At 45.6% G+C, this 16,950-nt stretch overlaps 1 protein-coding gene across 1 annotated transcript in view; it reads left to right on the top strand.

The window, feature by feature from the left end:
- Positions 1 to 15,570, top strand: part of SORD (sorbitol dehydrogenase) — a 32,027-nt gene extending 16,457 nt beyond the window's left edge. The window contains exons 4-9 of the mRNA XM_080672658.1: positions 647 to 806; positions 4,751 to 4,869; positions 9,264 to 9,329; positions 10,388 to 10,563; positions 13,226 to 13,347; positions 14,227 to 15,570. Coding sequence (XP_080528784.1) covers positions 647 to 806; positions 4,751 to 4,869; positions 9,264 to 9,329; positions 10,388 to 10,563; positions 13,226 to 13,347; positions 14,227 to 14,392 — 809 coding nt within the window. The 3' untranslated portion in view covers positions 14,393 to 15,570. The remainder of the gene's footprint in view (positions 1 to 646; positions 807 to 4,750; positions 4,870 to 9,263; positions 9,330 to 10,387; positions 10,564 to 13,225; positions 13,348 to 14,226) is intronic.
- The last annotated feature ends 1,380 nt before the right edge of the window (positions 15,571 to 16,950 follow it).

The raw sequence follows: 16,950 nt of genomic DNA, 5'->3' as shown, positions 1-16,950 counted from the left end.
CTTTGCTGTGTGCTTGAAATTTTTCCTAATAAGAGAGAAGAGCAATTCTAATGCTTGGTTTCCAAGCAGACCCAGTGAGACATAGAGTAGAAGTACGATAGAGCGGGCAGTTCACAAGCCTGCGTGTCACTCTCCGCTGTACCCGAGTCGGAGGCCTCTGCGGGTCGTTTTCCTTAATGCTTCTGCTAACCAGGAATCAGTTGATTCCTAGTTATTGTCTAAACACAACCAGACTGTATGGCTTTTGTAAAGGCCTTGCCCCGTTTTCAAAACAGGTCAAGAAAAAAAAGTCTGCAAACTCCACACACTAGCTACCTCTTTTGCAGCAGTTTGAGGCGGGAAGTGGAGCTGGCTTGCCTTAGAGATGGGACTGGTTCTGTGTTTCCCAAGCTGGGAAGTGGCTGTGGAGCTGGAGGGAAGGTTGGTCTGGTCCATGAGTTAGTAAAAGGGCAAGCCAGACCCACCTGTGGAGGAGTGGGATGGTCATTCTCTCCCAGAGTGTGTCTGTGCTGGGTCCTGTGTTTCCTTTGGAAGTGCTAACGGCCTGAGCTTGCTTAGGACACCCCGGGTATTCCTCGCTGGTACCTGCCCATGAGCCTGTGCCCCTCCACAGCACCTCTGTGCCTGCTCCCGTTTTCCTTTCCAGGTGATCGTGTTGCCATCGAGCCTGGCGCTCCCCGAGAAACCGATGAATTCTGCAAGATTGGCCGATACAACCTGTCACCAACTATCTTCTTCTGTGCCACGCCCCCCGATGATGGGAACCTCTGCCGGTTCTATAAGCACAATGCCAACTTCTGCTACAAGTTAGTGCCCAGCCCAGCCTGCCACCTGGGACATCTCTCCCTTCATTTGTTTGGTGTTCTTTCTTCTACTTTCCTGTGGTGACTTTGTTCTTTTTAGCTCTTAATTCCAGACATGAGGCATCTCCATGGTGGGCGTGCTCTCCTGGGCGGGTGGAGGGAGGGCAGTCTGACAAGCACTAAGACTGACTCACAGTGCTTGGTTTTAGTCTTTCAGTCTAACTTTCCCTCGCCCAGAGCAGCAATAGGAAATGGTTGCTAAAGTCACTCACTCCTCTCCAGCCATCCTGGTGATAACTTGTTGTAGTTCATCTTCCGTTATTGGTTTCCACTGCAGCTGCAGGAGGGAGAACTTTTAACAGCAGTGGCCTTGTAGGGGGCTTACTGAGGAGGCCTGGCAAGGAGCCAGCACATGACTTTGGGGCCCTGGATTCACTCCCTCCTAGTGAGTAACTTTGGGGAAATGACTTAATCTTCCTCTGCTTCAGTCTTATTTAATCACCAGATGATTAAATAAGACAAGGCACGTAAAGTCACAATTATTATTACCATGTGCCTTTGTGCTAGTAAGTGCTTTGCATGCCTTATCTTACCTCTGCAAAGACAGTGATAAGGTGGCAGCAGATGTGCGGTCTATTTATTTATTTTTATTCTTTTTGTTAATCCTCACCCGAGGATATTTTCCCATTGATCTTTTAGAGAGAGTGGAAGAGAGAGGGAAAGACAGAGAGAAACATCAATGTGAGAGAAACACATCGATTGGTTGCCTCTTGCTCGCGCCCCAACCAGGGCCCCGGGCCAGGGAGGAGCCTGCAACCAAGGAATGTGCCCTTGACTGGAATCAAACTCTGGACTCTTAGGTCCATAGGCTGATGCTCTATCCACTGAGCCAAACCAGCTAGGGCCCAGTTGTGCAGTTTATTCCAAGGGTTAGCAGAGGCAGGAGGAGGCTAACAGACTTGGCACAGAGCAGAACCAGGAGTCAAGCTGTGATTCTTGAACTGCTGCCCTGTGCTCACTGCACAACCCCAGCATTCAAAATGGTTTTGGGGTGAGAAATTGTGTCTGGCTGAAGAAGCAGAGTGATGAACCTCCTACATGGCCCTCAGCCCTTGGAGCTCTGGGGTGCTGATGTGCCACTTTCCTTCTGATTCCTCCCACCCCAGCCCGGCCCCAGCGGTGGCTCTGTCAGCCAGGATGGGGCTTGTCCGATGGAGGCCTGATGCCAATCACAAGGCAGTCTGACAGATCTGAGTTTTCAAGTGCCCACTGGAAACCTTGAGAGGAGTCACAGGCTGGAGACCTCATGATGAGTTTAATTAAGTCAACATCCAAACCTGCTCTAGAAGAAAGCAGGTTTTGTGGGCAGAGTCCACCTTTCAGCAAGTGGTTCCAGAACCACCTTTCCTGGGCCCTTTCCAACTCAGGGTGCCAAACAAAGTTTTTGTAGAAGGCAGAAGAACAAAGAGGTAAAGCTCGAAACTAACCACTAATCTCTGCCATTTACAAACAGTGTGACCTTGAACAAGTTACTTAAACTTTGTAAACTCAATATCCTTGCCTATAAAATGGAGATGATAATAGAACCAATCTGATGAAATGCATATAATTATTGACAGGATTTAATGAGAAAGGCATATCAAGTGCTCAGCATGAGTCCTGGCACAAAGGAGGTGCTCAATAAATGGTGCCATCGTATGTCATAGCCATGGCCTTGAGTCCAGGGGTTAGAACAGGGTTAGCCCAGAAAGAGCCTTGGGCTGGGGAGGGGTGAGGGATGCTTTGTAGGGAATGCTGTGGGAGGGCGTTCTGGCTGGCAGTGGTGATGGGAGGACGGAGGAGGGCCTCTAGGGGATATGCAGCCCCTGCCTCTCCTCTCCTCCCAGGGTACTTTCTGGCTGTGTCCCCAGCCCATGGGCCCAAGCCCTCTCTCTGGTTTCTCTACCAGTCTCTTTATTTTCCTACCCACCTTATTCGGTTTATCTTCCTGCTTCCTCCTTGGCTTCTTAATTATTCTTTAACCCTTTGCCTGTTCCTTGAACCCTATTGTGAAAACCACCAGATTGCCTTGTCATTCTCTGGTGTTTATAGTCATGAAAGATTAGGCCTGGGAAGACACTCATCTTCCCCTCTCATCCCCCTCCTCCCTCAACCCCCAGTGAACAAGTTTGGGGAAGGATGACCCAGTAACTCTCTCAAGGTCAGTGGCAAAGGAGCTGAGCCTCAGGACTCTGCCTGGGGCTTCTGCCTCCATGCCGCTGGCTATGGCTGCATGTGTGATGTCTCCCAGATAGCAGTCCTCTCTTAGCACCATCCCCAGCCCTTTTCTCCTCGGTGTTCTCATTCCAAAGGGAAGTCAGAGTGAAGGGGAGAGGAGAAGCACCCAACTCACGACCAAAGGCCACCCTCAGCTTAGCTCCAATACAAGCTTTAGGGAAGGCCCAAATGGGAAAGGGCAGGTGTGTCTGAGGGAGTGTGGTTGGCAGTCCATGAGAGTTTGGGAATTTTCATTATTCTATTTCAAACTTTTTTTTTTCATGTAGAGTAGAAGGGGTGATGACAGCACTCAGAGCAGGAGGGTGGATAGGAGTGGGGAAATGATGTGAGAGAAGCAGAGGGGAGGGAAGGAAAGGGTGGTGGGTGACAGCCAGGCCACCTGCAGGCCTTGCTATTTATTCTTTGGGGATCGTGAACAATGACAGAAGGTCATGGGGATGAGCACCTGGTTTGGCTGCCACTATTATTTCTTTTTGGAACTTGAGGGTTTTCTTTTTTTAAGATTTTTTACTTATTTTTGTAGAGAGAGGAAAGGAGAGGGAGAGAAACATTGATGTGATAGTGCAACATCAATCAGCTGCCTCCTGCATACCCACTACTGGGGATTGAACCCACAACCCGACCATGTGCCCTGATCGGGAATTGAACTGGCAACTTTTTCTGTGCATGGGACGATGCCCAACCAACTGAACCACACCAGGCAGGGCTGGAACTTGAGGGGTTTGGGTATTTATTTTTTATTTTTTTAACTTGAGGGTTTTTATGTGGAGTTTTTTTGGGCACTGAATAAATAAATACTGGAGGGTTAAGAACTAGCAGAAATTAAATATTAACTACAGAGCTGTTTGTATCAAGAGTCAGCTAATAATGGGACTGGCAGAGAATGTGGAATCAGGAGCCCTGGGTTCAAACCTTGCTTTTCCACTCGCTAGCATTTTAACCTTGGGCAAGTCTCTTAATGTCATTGAGCTTCAGTTTTCTCTTCTATAAAATAAAGGTAAAAAATAAAGCCTGTCTTTCTCACCTGACAAGGTCATGGTGAGGATTAAATGAGATAATGGACAAGAAAGCTGGCTAATCTGTAAAGCCTTAGGAAAATGTTTGCTGTCATCATCAGTAGGATGGTTAAAAGGATCAAGATACCAGTGGACTTGGAGGTGAAAACTGAGAACACCGTGGTGAAAGAAGGTGACACAGCATTTAACCAGCTGTGTGCAGACAGGCACTTTCCCCACCTTAACCAGGCCTGGGACAGCCAGGCAGCTGCCGCCATCCGATGTGGTTCTTCTGGAACATGTAATGGGAAGACAATGAACAGAGTGACACCAGCTTCTAAATCACTGTTTTTCAAAGCTGCTGATAGTCGGGATTGCTTGAGAAAAAAAATGAGATGCTGGGATGTAGCTTATGTGTATATCTGGTTTCAATTTCAAATCCTTTGAGCCTCTCACTAGTTTTGAATCTTTAGAGCAAGTTATTTAATCCTCCAAGACTCAGTTTCTTTGTCTGTAAAATAGGAATAATACTACCTACTACATGTAATCTGAGGATTTACATGAGTGAATTTATATAAATTGCTTAGCACATTGCCCGGCACATAAATAAATGCTCAATAAATGATTGTCAACCCAGAGGGACTAACCGAGTGTGTTAAATGACTGACTCCCCAGGCTTCCTGACAATGTCACCTTTGAGGAAGGGGCCCTGATTGAGCCACTGTCTGTGGGGATCCATACCTGCCGGCGAGCTGGAGTCACCCTGGGGAACAAGGTCTTTGTGTGTGGAGCTGGTAAGAAACAGACGATACCCCAGTTATGAGTTCATTAAGGGAGAATGTGGGGGCACCTCTGCCCATCTCATTCCCCCTCCAAAGGATGAAATTTGAAATTGGTCCTGGGATCTTTCTGGTAGGAAAGGATTACAATGTCCCATTCCCTCGGTGGTTAGCACTTTGCTAAATAAATGAATATCTGCAGAAATGAGGTTATTCCCTGGGCAACAGGACCCTTTTATTTGTTTAAAGAATGCAACCTGGGATTACATTTTCACCCAAGACAGGAAACTAGGGAAATATTTTTTATTGATTTCAGAGAGGAAGGAAGAGGGAGAGAGAGAGACATATCAATGATGAGAGTCACATTGATTGGCTGCCTCCTGCATGCACCCCGACCAGGGCCAGGGATCGAGCCTGCAACCTAGGTACGTGCCCTTGACCAGAATTGAACCTGGGACCCTTCAGTCCACAGGCTGACACTCTATTCACTGAGCCAAACCGGCTAAGTCTAGGGAAATATTTTTGATAGTAAAGGGAAGAACAACTTTGGAACTTCCACATCATACCAGAGAAGTGGCCTTCTGGTCCATCCAGGAATGAGGTGGGCCCTGCTCACCACCAGTGAAAGGAGTAGAGCCCAGCCCCACCATGAGCCAGCACTCTGCTTGCACTGGAAAGCTGCCTTCTCTCCTCCACCCAAACAAACCCTAGCAGCCTCAGGCAGAATCATTCTAGACTTCTAACTGCTGGTGACTCAGACAGCATGCTCACACTCCTGGTGGGTATGATCTGGTCTGGTGTTCCTTATACACTTTGGGAGGGAGGGTGTATAATTGACATGTAATGTTAGTTTCAGGTGTACAATGTAATTATTTGATATTTGCATATACAGGTGACTTGTGAACAACACTGGGGTTAGGGGCACCCACCTCCAGTACAGTTGAAAATCCACATATAAGTTTTGACTCCCCAAAAACTTTACTACTAATAGCTTACGGTTGACTGGAAGCTTCACCAATAACATAAATAGTCTATTAAAGCATATTTTGCATGCTATATGTATTACAATGAAGTAATCTAGAGAAAAGCAAATGTTATGAAAATCATAACGTAGAGAAAACACATTTATAGTACTGTAGGTGTTTATTGAAAAAAACATCCGCATGTAAGTTGGACCTGCGTGGTTCAAACCTTTGTTGTTCAAGGGTCAACAGTATTGCAAAATGACCACCACAATATGTCTAGTTAACATCTGTCACTAGATGGTTACCAAGTTTTCTTTACTTGGGATGAGAACTTTTAAGATTAACTCTCTTAGCAACTTTCAAATATGCAATACAGTCTTATTAACTATAGTCACCATGCTACACATTACATCCACATGACTTATTTATAACTGGAAGTTTGTACCTTTTGACCCCCTTTACCCATTTCACTCAACCTCCCACCCCCTTCCTCTAGCAACCAGTCTGTTCTCTGTATCTTTTAGCTTGGGATTATTTGTTTGTATTAGAGTCCACATAAAGGTGAAATCATATGGTATTTATCTTTCCCCATATGGTATTTGTTTTTCTCTGTCTGACTTATTTTACTTAGCATAATGCCCTCAAAGGCCATCCATGTTGTCACAAATAGCAAGATTTCCTTCTTTTTATGGCTGAATAATATTTCATTGCATATATACCACATCTTTATCCATTCACCCATCGATGGACACTTACGTTGTTTCGATGTCTTGGCTATTGTAAACAATGCTGCAGTGAACATGGTGGCACACACATCTTTTTGAGTTAGTGTTTCTTTTCTTTTCAGATAATACTCAGAAGTGGAATTGCTGGATCGCTTAATAGTTGTGTTTTTAGTTTTTTTGAGGAACCTCCATACTGTTTTCCATGGTGGCTGTACCGATTTATAGTACCACCAACAGTGTACGAGGGTTCCCTTTTCTCCACATCTTCCCAACACCTGTTATTTCTTATTTTTTATAATGGCAGCCATTGTAACAGGTCTGAGGTGATAGCTTATTTTTTTTCTTGATTTACATTTCCCTAATAATTAGTGATGTTAAACACCTTCTTCCATGTACCTGTTGGCCATTTGTATGTCTTCTTTGAAAAAATGTCTATTCAGATCCTCTGCCCACTTTTTGTTGTTGTTATTGTTAATCCTCATTTGAGGACATTTTTTCTGTTGATTTTTAGGGAGATTGAAAGGGAAGTAGGGGGGGGACAGAGAGAGACAGATAGACATTGATGTGAGAGAGACACATTGATTGATTGCCTCCCATACATTCCCCAGGCCAGGGATTGAACCTGCAACCCAGGTATGTGCCCTTGACCAGGAAATAATGGAATTATTTATTTATTTATGTTATTGAGTTGTATGAATTCTTTATATCTTTTGGATATTAACCCCTTAATAAATATATGGTTTGCAAATATTTTCTCCTATTTGGTAGATTGCCTTTTTCATTATTGATGGTTTCTTTTGCTTGTAGAAGCTTTTTAGTTTGATATAGTCCTACCTATTTTTTTAAAAATATATTTTATTGATTTTTTACAGAGAGGAAGGGAGAGTTAGAAACATTGATGAGAGAGAAACATCAATCAGCTGCTTCCTGCACACTCCCTACTGGGGATGTGCCCGCAACCAAGGTACATGCCCTTGACAGGAATCGAACCTGGGACCCTTGAGTCCGCAGGCCAAAGCTCTATCCACTGAGCCAAACCAGTTAGGGCAGTCCTACCTATATATTTTTGCTTTTATTGCCTTTGCTTTTGGTGTCAAATCCAATAAAAATCTTCACCAAAACTGATGTCAAGGAGCTTACTGCCTATATTTTCTTCTAGGAGTTTTAATCCTCATACAATTTTGTGAATGATTTTTCTTTTTTTTTTTAATATATTTTTATTCATTTCAGAGAGGAAGGGAGAGGGAGAAAGAGATAGAAACATCAATGTTGAGAGGGAATCATTGATCGGCTGCCTCCTGCACACCCCACACTGGGACCAAGCCTGCAACCCAGACATGTGCCCCGACCGGGAATCTAACCGTGACCTGGTTCATATGTCGACGCTCAACCACTGAGCCACACCGGCTGGGTGCTGATTTTTCTTTGGCAGAGCCAAATAAGTGACCACAGGGCTTCCTAAGTAGGGTGATGGGTATAGAACAGACTTCCCTCAGTATCCAAGCAGGCCGTCAGATTCAGGTGACAGATTTTTAAAATACCTTTTTGTCATAGGCAGAAAAGAAGTCAGCCCAGCTGGAGTAGCTCAAGTGAGTTGGAGCCTTATCCTGTACACCAGAAGTTGCCAGTTCGATTCTCAGTCAGGGCACATACCTAGTTCAATCCCTAGTTGGGGGATATATGGAAGGCAACTAATCATTTCTTTCTCCCTCTCGCCCTCTCTCTCTAAACATGTCCTCAGGAGAGAATTAAAGGAAAAAAAGACAAGTCATACACACCACATGTGCATACACAGAAATTTACCCATAGACCCATCAGTCCAAGAGAATCACTATTAACATTTTGGTGTAGAGCCTTTCTTTTCTTTTTTTTTTTTTCAATGAGATCATGTTGAATATGCTTCTTTTTTTTTTTTTTTTACCTACTCTTTTTAAAAAATATATTATTAACATTTTTTAATGTCAGATATAAAAGAGTTATCCCACAGTAGTTTATTTAACTAATTAATCCCTTTGTTGGTCATTTCAGGTACTTCCCAGTGTTTTGCTTCCTAGGGGAACTCACAAAATTATTTTACAAGGGAGTGTCCAAAAAGAAAATCCCCAAAGATTTTCTGAAAAGCCTTATATTTGTGGGTTTTTGTATTAAAACCATCATGCCATCTAGCAGGTAGATACTGTGGGGAAGCAGGTCTCCAGGCTGATTCTTAGTCACCTGAACATCCTGAGGCTGCCTGAACAGCTGCCTCAACTCAGGGAGCCAGTTCACTTAAGGATACTCCAGGCTGGTCCTCGGAGGGCACATAAAACAATATGTCTCTCCTTGGGAAGGTGTGGTGGGTTCTAAAAAGGTAGGGGTTAAATAGAGAACAGGAAAATGTATCCAGACCTTCTGAGATAACCTCTAAGAAAATATATGCTTCCTTGAACCCTCTGATTCTTTGATATTATCCCCACACAGTACAAAAGAGTAAGTGGAAAGTTTATAACTCTGTTTAGGAGAGTACCAAGCAGAATCCAGCCCTACGAGCAAACAATCCCTCATATACTTATTTACTCATGCATTCAGTAAACTGTTGTTAAGATCTCACTATGTATCAGGCACTAGGATAGATGCTAGAGGTATACAAAAGATATGGCTGTTGTTTGTGGCTTGCCCCGGGGGAAGAACTGATGCTTCATATTTCACAAACATCTTCCATCTTTCCTGCTTTATTTAGGACCAATTGGATTGGTCAATTTGCTGGTGGCCAAGGCAATGGGTGCAGCTCAAGTGGTGGTGACTGGTAAGGTTTTCTTTTTAAAAATATTCTTGAGGGGGAAACAGCTGGGCCTATAGTTTGAGGCAGAAGCATAAGACCTATTCCCTTCAGGGAATACTGGGTTTCTGAAGGGGTTTCTCCCCTTTTCTCTGGGTTCCAAGGTTGAGAAGCCCACTCAGGGGATGACCAAGTCAGAGCTCAGGAGGACACTCTTCTTTGAAGCTGCTGGGAGAAGGAGACCTGGCTCTTTATGTATGGACCTGAGATGCCCGTACTGCCTACTTAGTCCTAAAACAAGGCTCAGCCCTTGGTTCATTTGTCTAAGTCCAGGAGACAGATGGTGTGTTTGTGTGTATGTATATGAGGTGAAGTTAGTGGGAAGTATAATATATTTATAAGGATGTTTGTGTGTGAGGTGTGTGCTATGAATGAGAGAAATGAGTGTATATGTGTGAGGTGAGGGTATCCAATAGCATGTGTGGGTGTGTCTGGAAGAACAAGGGGTATCAAAGGGTGTGTGTATGTGGTGAAGGCATCTGTTAGAATATTTGTGTGTGTGTAAGGTATCTGAGAGTGCATATGTGTGAGAAGAGGTTATTACTGAGTATGTGTGGATAAGTGTGTAGAGTTGTATGGTGTGCAGGTGTGTGGGTGAATAGGGTAGTGGGAATGCAGAAGGGGGTGAGGAGAAGCTATCAGAGTGTGTATAGAAGGTATCTGTGAAAGTGTGTGTGTGTGTTTCAAGACAGTGTGTGTGCATGTAAGTAGATATGTGTGTGTATGGGAGTGTGTGAAGGTATAGACAGTATGTGTGTTGGGCTCAGCAACACCACCCACTACACCAGAGCTTCATTGGAATTATTATCTACACCTCCATTTTTAAAACATATGTTTTTACTGCTTTTAGAGAAAGAGGGAGAGAAACATCAATTGGCTGCCTCCTGCACGCCCCCTACTGGGATGGAGCCCAGTGCACGGGACTGCACTCAACCAACTGAGCCAGGGCTGCCTCTCCGTTTTTATTTTCTCCCTAATCCACCATCCAGCTTCTCAGTTTGAAGGAAACCTTTTTTCAACTTTAGATCTGTCTGCTTCTCGGTTGTCTAAAGCCAAGGAAGTTGGGGCTGACTTTGTCCTCCAGATCACCAAGGAGAGCCCGCAGGAAATCGCCAGTAAAGTGGAGGGTCTCCTGGGGTGCAAGCCAGAAGTCACCATCGAGTGCACTGGAGCGGAGGCCGCCATCCAGGCGGGCATCTACGTGAGTGGGATGCGGGCAGGGCTGGGAATCCATGGTGGTAGTGAACTGAGAAGTCAGGGGTCCTAGGATCAAGCTACTCCACTGACTTGCTCTGTGGTCCCCCATCAAAATTAAGTGATCTCTCTTGTGGAGATAGTGGCACTTACCTAACATTCTCATTGGGTATTTGTGAGGGTTAAACAAGGTAACAAATATACACGGTCCTTGAAAGATAAGTGACCCACATGTTTAGGATGGGTTTTCTGTCCCCACTATATCTGTGATCATAAAAGTTGTGCTCTTGATAAAGGATCAATAGGAGGAATGGGGAAGCATGTCTTAAGCGTGGGAAACCCTTATCCTGTTTTATTGAGAAAACTATGGTCTTTAAGTCATTTATAGAAAGTGACAGCCAGTAGTTCAGTTAGTCACAAAGGTAAGTTTTCAGGGTCACAGTTGGCTACTGTGTCCTCTCCCAGAATTAGGGAGGGGGGGGGAAATAAGCTGTCAATACTTGATAAGTTCCTCATGGGCTCACTGTAATTTATGAGAAGTTGGCAGGGAGGTGGAGAGGGGAAGTGGCATTGACAGTCAAAGTATGAGGAAAAGAGGAGAGAAAGAATACGTTCCAGGTTCCAAGCCTCACCGTGTGCCAGGTCTTCTGCTGGGTGTTTTATAAACGTGATATCCCCAATCTGCACCGTAGCCGTGAAATGAGTCATCATTTTGCAATGAGAGGTCCACTGGCTTGCCTTGAGCACACTTCCCCAATGCCTGTGCTTTCCTTACTCTGTCCACTGCTTAGGAGAGGAAGGGAAAGAAAAGATAAGCCAGTGGGCAATCATGCCAAGGTAGGAGGGGTGGGGCTGGGGAAAGCGCTGGCTGCACCTGCCACCACTGGGACTCCTGCCCTGCCTTCCAGACTGCTTCCCCACAGCAGTTGGGCTTCCTTCTTCCTTCTGAGTCATAGCTGGGTCACACACAAGGGCACTTTGAACCACGCAAGACATCCCAGGGAAAGCTGACCCCTCAGTTGAGTGTGGCATGGCCCTCCAGCCCAGTACCTGGCAGAGCTGCCAAGCCCTCCTCCTACCAAGATGCCCATGGCATCAGGGGCAGATTAAATGGTGACAGGAGGAAGGAACAGATGGTACCCTCACCCCGGGACCAAAAGAAACCAAAACTCATTGGTGATGGGTATGATCAGTCAGTTCATGACATGTCTTGGGCACTTTGAGGTCTCTGATAATGAGTGAAGTACGTCTGTTGTCTTCAACTTGTTGGCAGATCAGGCACACCGTACCCCCTCCCCTCCACCCCCCAATGCACAGAGAGGCAGTAAAAGGCATGGCTTCTCACTTCGAGGCTTTTCTTCTGCTTTTCTCCTGCCTGAAGAGCATATGGAAACAGCTGGCATCTCCAGCTGTTAACAGTGGGGGCCCAGTTACCAGCCTACCTGAAGTGAGTGTGGAGGTAAATGTGACCCAAGAGCCTCACCAGGCCTGAGGCCTCTGCCTCTCCTGAGTGGAGGTGGAGCCATCATGCATGACGGGTGCTGTAGAATGCTACAGGCTGCCCCATCAGCAGGCAGGTTAGGCGGAGGCACCTTGTATGGGCATACCTGAGAGTTCTTTTCCTGCCTATCATGACTAGGTAATGTTCATGAGGAGAAGTGGCAAATGCTTAGGGTAGAATTGATGTCATCTCTTCCTGCAGCGGTCACACCCACCTCCTCTGTGGCCTATGCGTCAGATAGCCCAAGCATTCGTCTGTGGTCAGCAAACTGTTTGGGATCGCCAGTGTGAAGGTGTTCTCCCTCCTCACCAGGTGGAGAGGAAATACAGTGGGGGAAGCAGTTTTCTTAGAACATTTCTCAGTTTTCTGTGGCTCGCTCACAACTTTGACCTCTCGCTCCCACTGTTCCAGTGGATACAGCAACATTTTCCTGCTTCTCTGGAGCAGGTACAACACAGGAGTTATGTGGAAATTGTCAAGAGAAACGGCACTCTCTGGCCTACTCCAGGAGGGAACTGATAAGGCAGATAGATGTTCAAGGAAGACAAAATCCATTATGACCAATACCATCGGGATGAATATTTCTGGAACAGAGATATTTCTAAATGCCAGCTTGCATGTATGAGGCAGTTTTTAAACCACAAACTTCCAGTAGTCCTCCTCATTTGTATAGTGCTTAATAGTTTTCCCCACAAGAGGGTGGTTCCTTAGAGGTTTGACAAAAGTCCTGTCTTGTGGGTGGGGACTGGAGGAGGGGCAGGTGCTGAGATGAGGGAGTAGCTGGAGCCAACATCTGGTATAAGTTAGTAAAGCATTGAAAGACGTGCCAGGGTTGCTGAAGATCAATGTTGTTTGTAGGGGAGATTCTCACTGGGGTCTGGAGGACCTTGGGTATTTCACAGGATGTTGTGGACAGCGAAAGATGCTCCCATTTTGCTTGTCCTCCCGTGGTGGAGTGTATTATTTCAGAATCTTCAAGGAAGATTACTCGGCTGCTCTGTTAAGTTTGGTTGCCGTGTTGAAGAGTTCAGCGGTATAACGAGAATCATTCCTGGAATTTCTGGATACTCGCCTCTGATGCAATCAGAAGATATTTGTAACACTGCTATGAGCAGGAAGTCTGTATTTTCTTATCTTTCAGGTTTTCTTGTTCTTACTTCCTCTTCAGGCCACTTGTTCTGGTGGGACCCTGATGCTTGTGGGACTGGGTTCTGAGATGGTTAATGTGCCCCTAGTGCATGCAGCCATCCGAGAAGTGGATATCAAGGGCGTGTTTCGATACTGCAACACGTGAGTATGTTGTGGGTGAGTGGGGTGGCGAGTGGCCAACAAGACCAGGGCAGGCCTCTGGGACTAAGAGTCTCTGCCTATTTATTTATGACGAGCTCTCTGTGGTCACATGGATAGCCATGCAACATGATAGAGGTCCAAAGAGAGGATTCACTCCTGGTAAAAGAACAGGAGGGCAGAGATGGCAGAGGGAGGGAGGAAAGGAGGGGGATTTTGAAACATGCTCTTCTTGGGTGTCTGTCAGGCCCTCTCTTTTCCATTTATTTAAGTGGCCTGATGACCATTTTCCCTCTTCAAAGGGAAGAAGGAGAGAAAGGACAACAGCAAGAACCCCTCAAGTCCCTTGCCTCCTACTCCAGAGCCCCAGGGCCCACTCTGGGAAGTGAGAGGATCTTATTGTGCCTCAGCCCACATTCTGTGGCTCCACTCTCTCCCTTGGGGAGCTCTGTCTAGGACCATGTTCCCCACAGTGTCCCTTACTCACACCTTTAAAGTCTAACCATTCCCTCACCAGAGTGCCAGTTTTCCAGTAAACTCTCTCAAGCTGAGCTGCTTAGGGGTGTGATTGGATTATCCTGGCCTGCCTCCCTAGGGCTTATCTGCCTTTTCACAGTGGCCTCCATATGCCTCATGCCTTCATGCCAAAAGAATTCTAGGCTTCACAGCAGACATTGCAGAGGGGCCAGTGGGCATTTGGGAACAGCCTCTGAACTCCCAAATTATAAGTTCTAAGATTCCCTCCATTTTTGGTCTGTAGAATTGACCTGGCAGAACCATAGTGCAGTCAGTGAATATGGCCAAACTGATGTGCTTGGTACATTTGGGGGCCTGGCTCTTTCCTCCTGAAGGTTGAATGTAATGCTTGTGATTTTTTTACAGATGGCCGATGGCGATTGCAATGCTTGCATCCAAGTCTGTGAATGTAAAGTCTTTAGTGACCCATAGGTTTCCTCTGGAGAAAGCGCTGGAGGCCTTTGAAACATCCAAAAAGGGTTTGGGATTGAAAGTCATGATCAAATGCGACCCCAATGACCAGAATCCCTGATGTTAATTGGGCTCTGCCCTCATTCCCACCCTCTTAGCATCTCAGGGCTAAATGGCTAGGTAAGGGTGGGCTTTAAGGCAGAAGTTTCTTTTAAGTAGTAAGGGTGATTAAAATAATTCATTACAAGCAGAGAGCCTTACACAGAGTGGTTGGTATGCCTTAAAAACACAAGCAGGGATAGTTTGGAGGACCTTGTAGTCAGAATGACCTGTTTCTGCTGAGTCAAGTGAAGGAAGAAATCTGTCCCTTGAGTTCCTGCTTCCATCATGACTGGTCAGGTGGGGGATGGGAGGGCTGAGTTATGAAGAGACAACTTGATCGAGACATAACTGGTCCAGAAGCCGATTTTCAGGAAAATCTGCAGCTCAGAACCTGGGATGAAGGGCTGTCAGCAGTTTTAGTTGAGAGCACAGTTTCTAGACATAGGTGCTATTTGGTTTGATGACAAAGGGAGAATAAGGGACTAACCTTCTGGGTCTAGGGTAATTATAAAACCAATCAAACAAATAAAACCAAAATCTCACATGAGGTCAAACCATTCTATTCCTCAAATGTAGAAATAGGGAACTTCTCAACACTGAAGTCTGCCTTTTTTTCAACCCCTGAGAATTGTGTTTGCAAGGTGAATAGCCACCTTCCTAACGCCCCACCCCCAGCCATTGCCGGCTTCGTTGTCACAGGCAACCAGGAGATGCCTACCTAAGGAGAATCACAGGGGGTTCTCATGGGAGACCTTAAATCATGCCTTTGATTAGCCCAGAAGGGTTTGGTTGATGCACCACAGGAATAGCACCCCTTCTAGGCTCAAACTCACAAAGGATTATTATACAATTCCATGTAATTCTGGTAACTATAAACAGAAAACTGTCTTCTTCTCATAGCCAGTTAAGATTTTTGATGTCTTTCTGTCTGAATAATCTCTCTAAAATTGTGACCTTATTTTAAGTTTACTGTGTAAGAGTCAATTACATTATGCCCATTTGTGACTTTAAGATTATTAGTCAGGAATGAGGATATAGTAGCTGTGACTTAACTTGGGCTATAGCCATTAATCCCTCACTCCAGGTGGGGGTGGAGGGTGACTTCGAAGAGGTTCTGATTTTCTTGTGACCCGGTAAAGCTGTGACCTGGAATTCCTCAAACTGCTTTGGGTAATAAATTCTGCTTGTAGTGCCAGGCTACTGTCTTAATTTCTGCCTCTGTTTAAGGAGGAATGGGCTTGGGTTTATCATTTCACAAAGGGAAAGGTCCAAGATTTTTGAAAGCCACACATTTTGTGCATCGAATATAATTTCATTGACTGTTAGAAATTAACATTAATGATATCTTACAGTAAGCCAAATACATGTGATTATTTTACAGCTAAGGAAATGGAGAAATCAGATAATTTGCTCAGGTCACATACTACCTTTTTTTTTTTTAGAGCTTTTTAAAAATATGTATGTTTTTATTGATTTTAGATAGAGACAAAGGGAGAGGGAGAGATAGAAACATCAACGAGGGAGAAATAATGATGGGCTGCCTCCCGCATGGCCCCTACTGGGTACTGAGCCCATAACCTGGGCATGTGCCCTGACCTCTTGGTGCAGGGGTCAATGCTCAACCACTGAGCCACACTCACCGGGCACACACTACTTATGTCACCTCTGGAGGAGGGTAGGATCTTGAGACTTCCGTCTACACACAATATAAGCACACACTCAGTAGTCACATCTCCCACTATGCCTGCTTTGAGTCCTGTTTAACTCTAGGGCCAGATTTGCCCGCCGCCTTCTATCAAAACTCTCCTTCCAGCCCAGCCGGCATGGCTCAGTGGTTGAGCACTGTCCTATGAAACAGGAGTTCACGGTTTGATTCCCGGTCAGGGCGCATGCCTGGGTTGTGGGCTCCATCCTCAGTGTGGGGTGTGCAGGAGGCAGCCAATCAATCATTTTCTCTCATCATTGATGTTTCTATCTATCCCTTCTTTTCCAAAATCAATAAAAATATATTTAAAACAAAACAAAAAAAAAGCACACACAACTCTCCTTCCAGCTTAGTGGTGCCCAGAGGCTTCCAATAGAAATGCTCCTGAAGGAGGTGGACTCACTGTGTTAAGCCCACAAGTAGCCACTTTTCCTCTGATTTGGTGGAGCCAGGGGCCACTCAACCTGAAAGGGACTTAGGAGCTTCAGAGGGGACTCCTGGAAAACTAGGAATACCAGGATAAAGATGTGTCACTTATTACACAATGATAATTGGGCTGGGTCTTCTACGTCAATGTCTTGGAGCCTCGGTTTCCTGGTCTGTTAAATGTGCTTCGTGATACCTGCCACACGGGCAACTCTGGAAAATGAAACAGCAGTCCAAGGAATACTTTCCATTTCCAAATCCCCCGAGGGGCTCTAAGCTGCTATGATTTCACAGCTTCCCAAGCTGGGGCAGAGAGGGTGGCAAGAGATGGTGTGGATGGGCCACCAAGTCAGTCCTTGGGGTGGTGAGAGGGCCCGAGTCAATGTTGCCGGGCTCCCTTGACCACATCCTCTGCTTCAAAGGGGCTGCAGGAAGCCCGAGAACTC

This window comes from Plecotus auritus, assembly GCF_963455305.1.
Source record: "Plecotus auritus genome assembly, chromosome: 1".
NCBI lineage: Eukaryota > Metazoa > Chordata > Mammalia > Chiroptera > Vespertilionidae > Plecotus > Plecotus auritus.
This window is presented reverse-complemented; position numbering and strand designations above follow the sequence as displayed.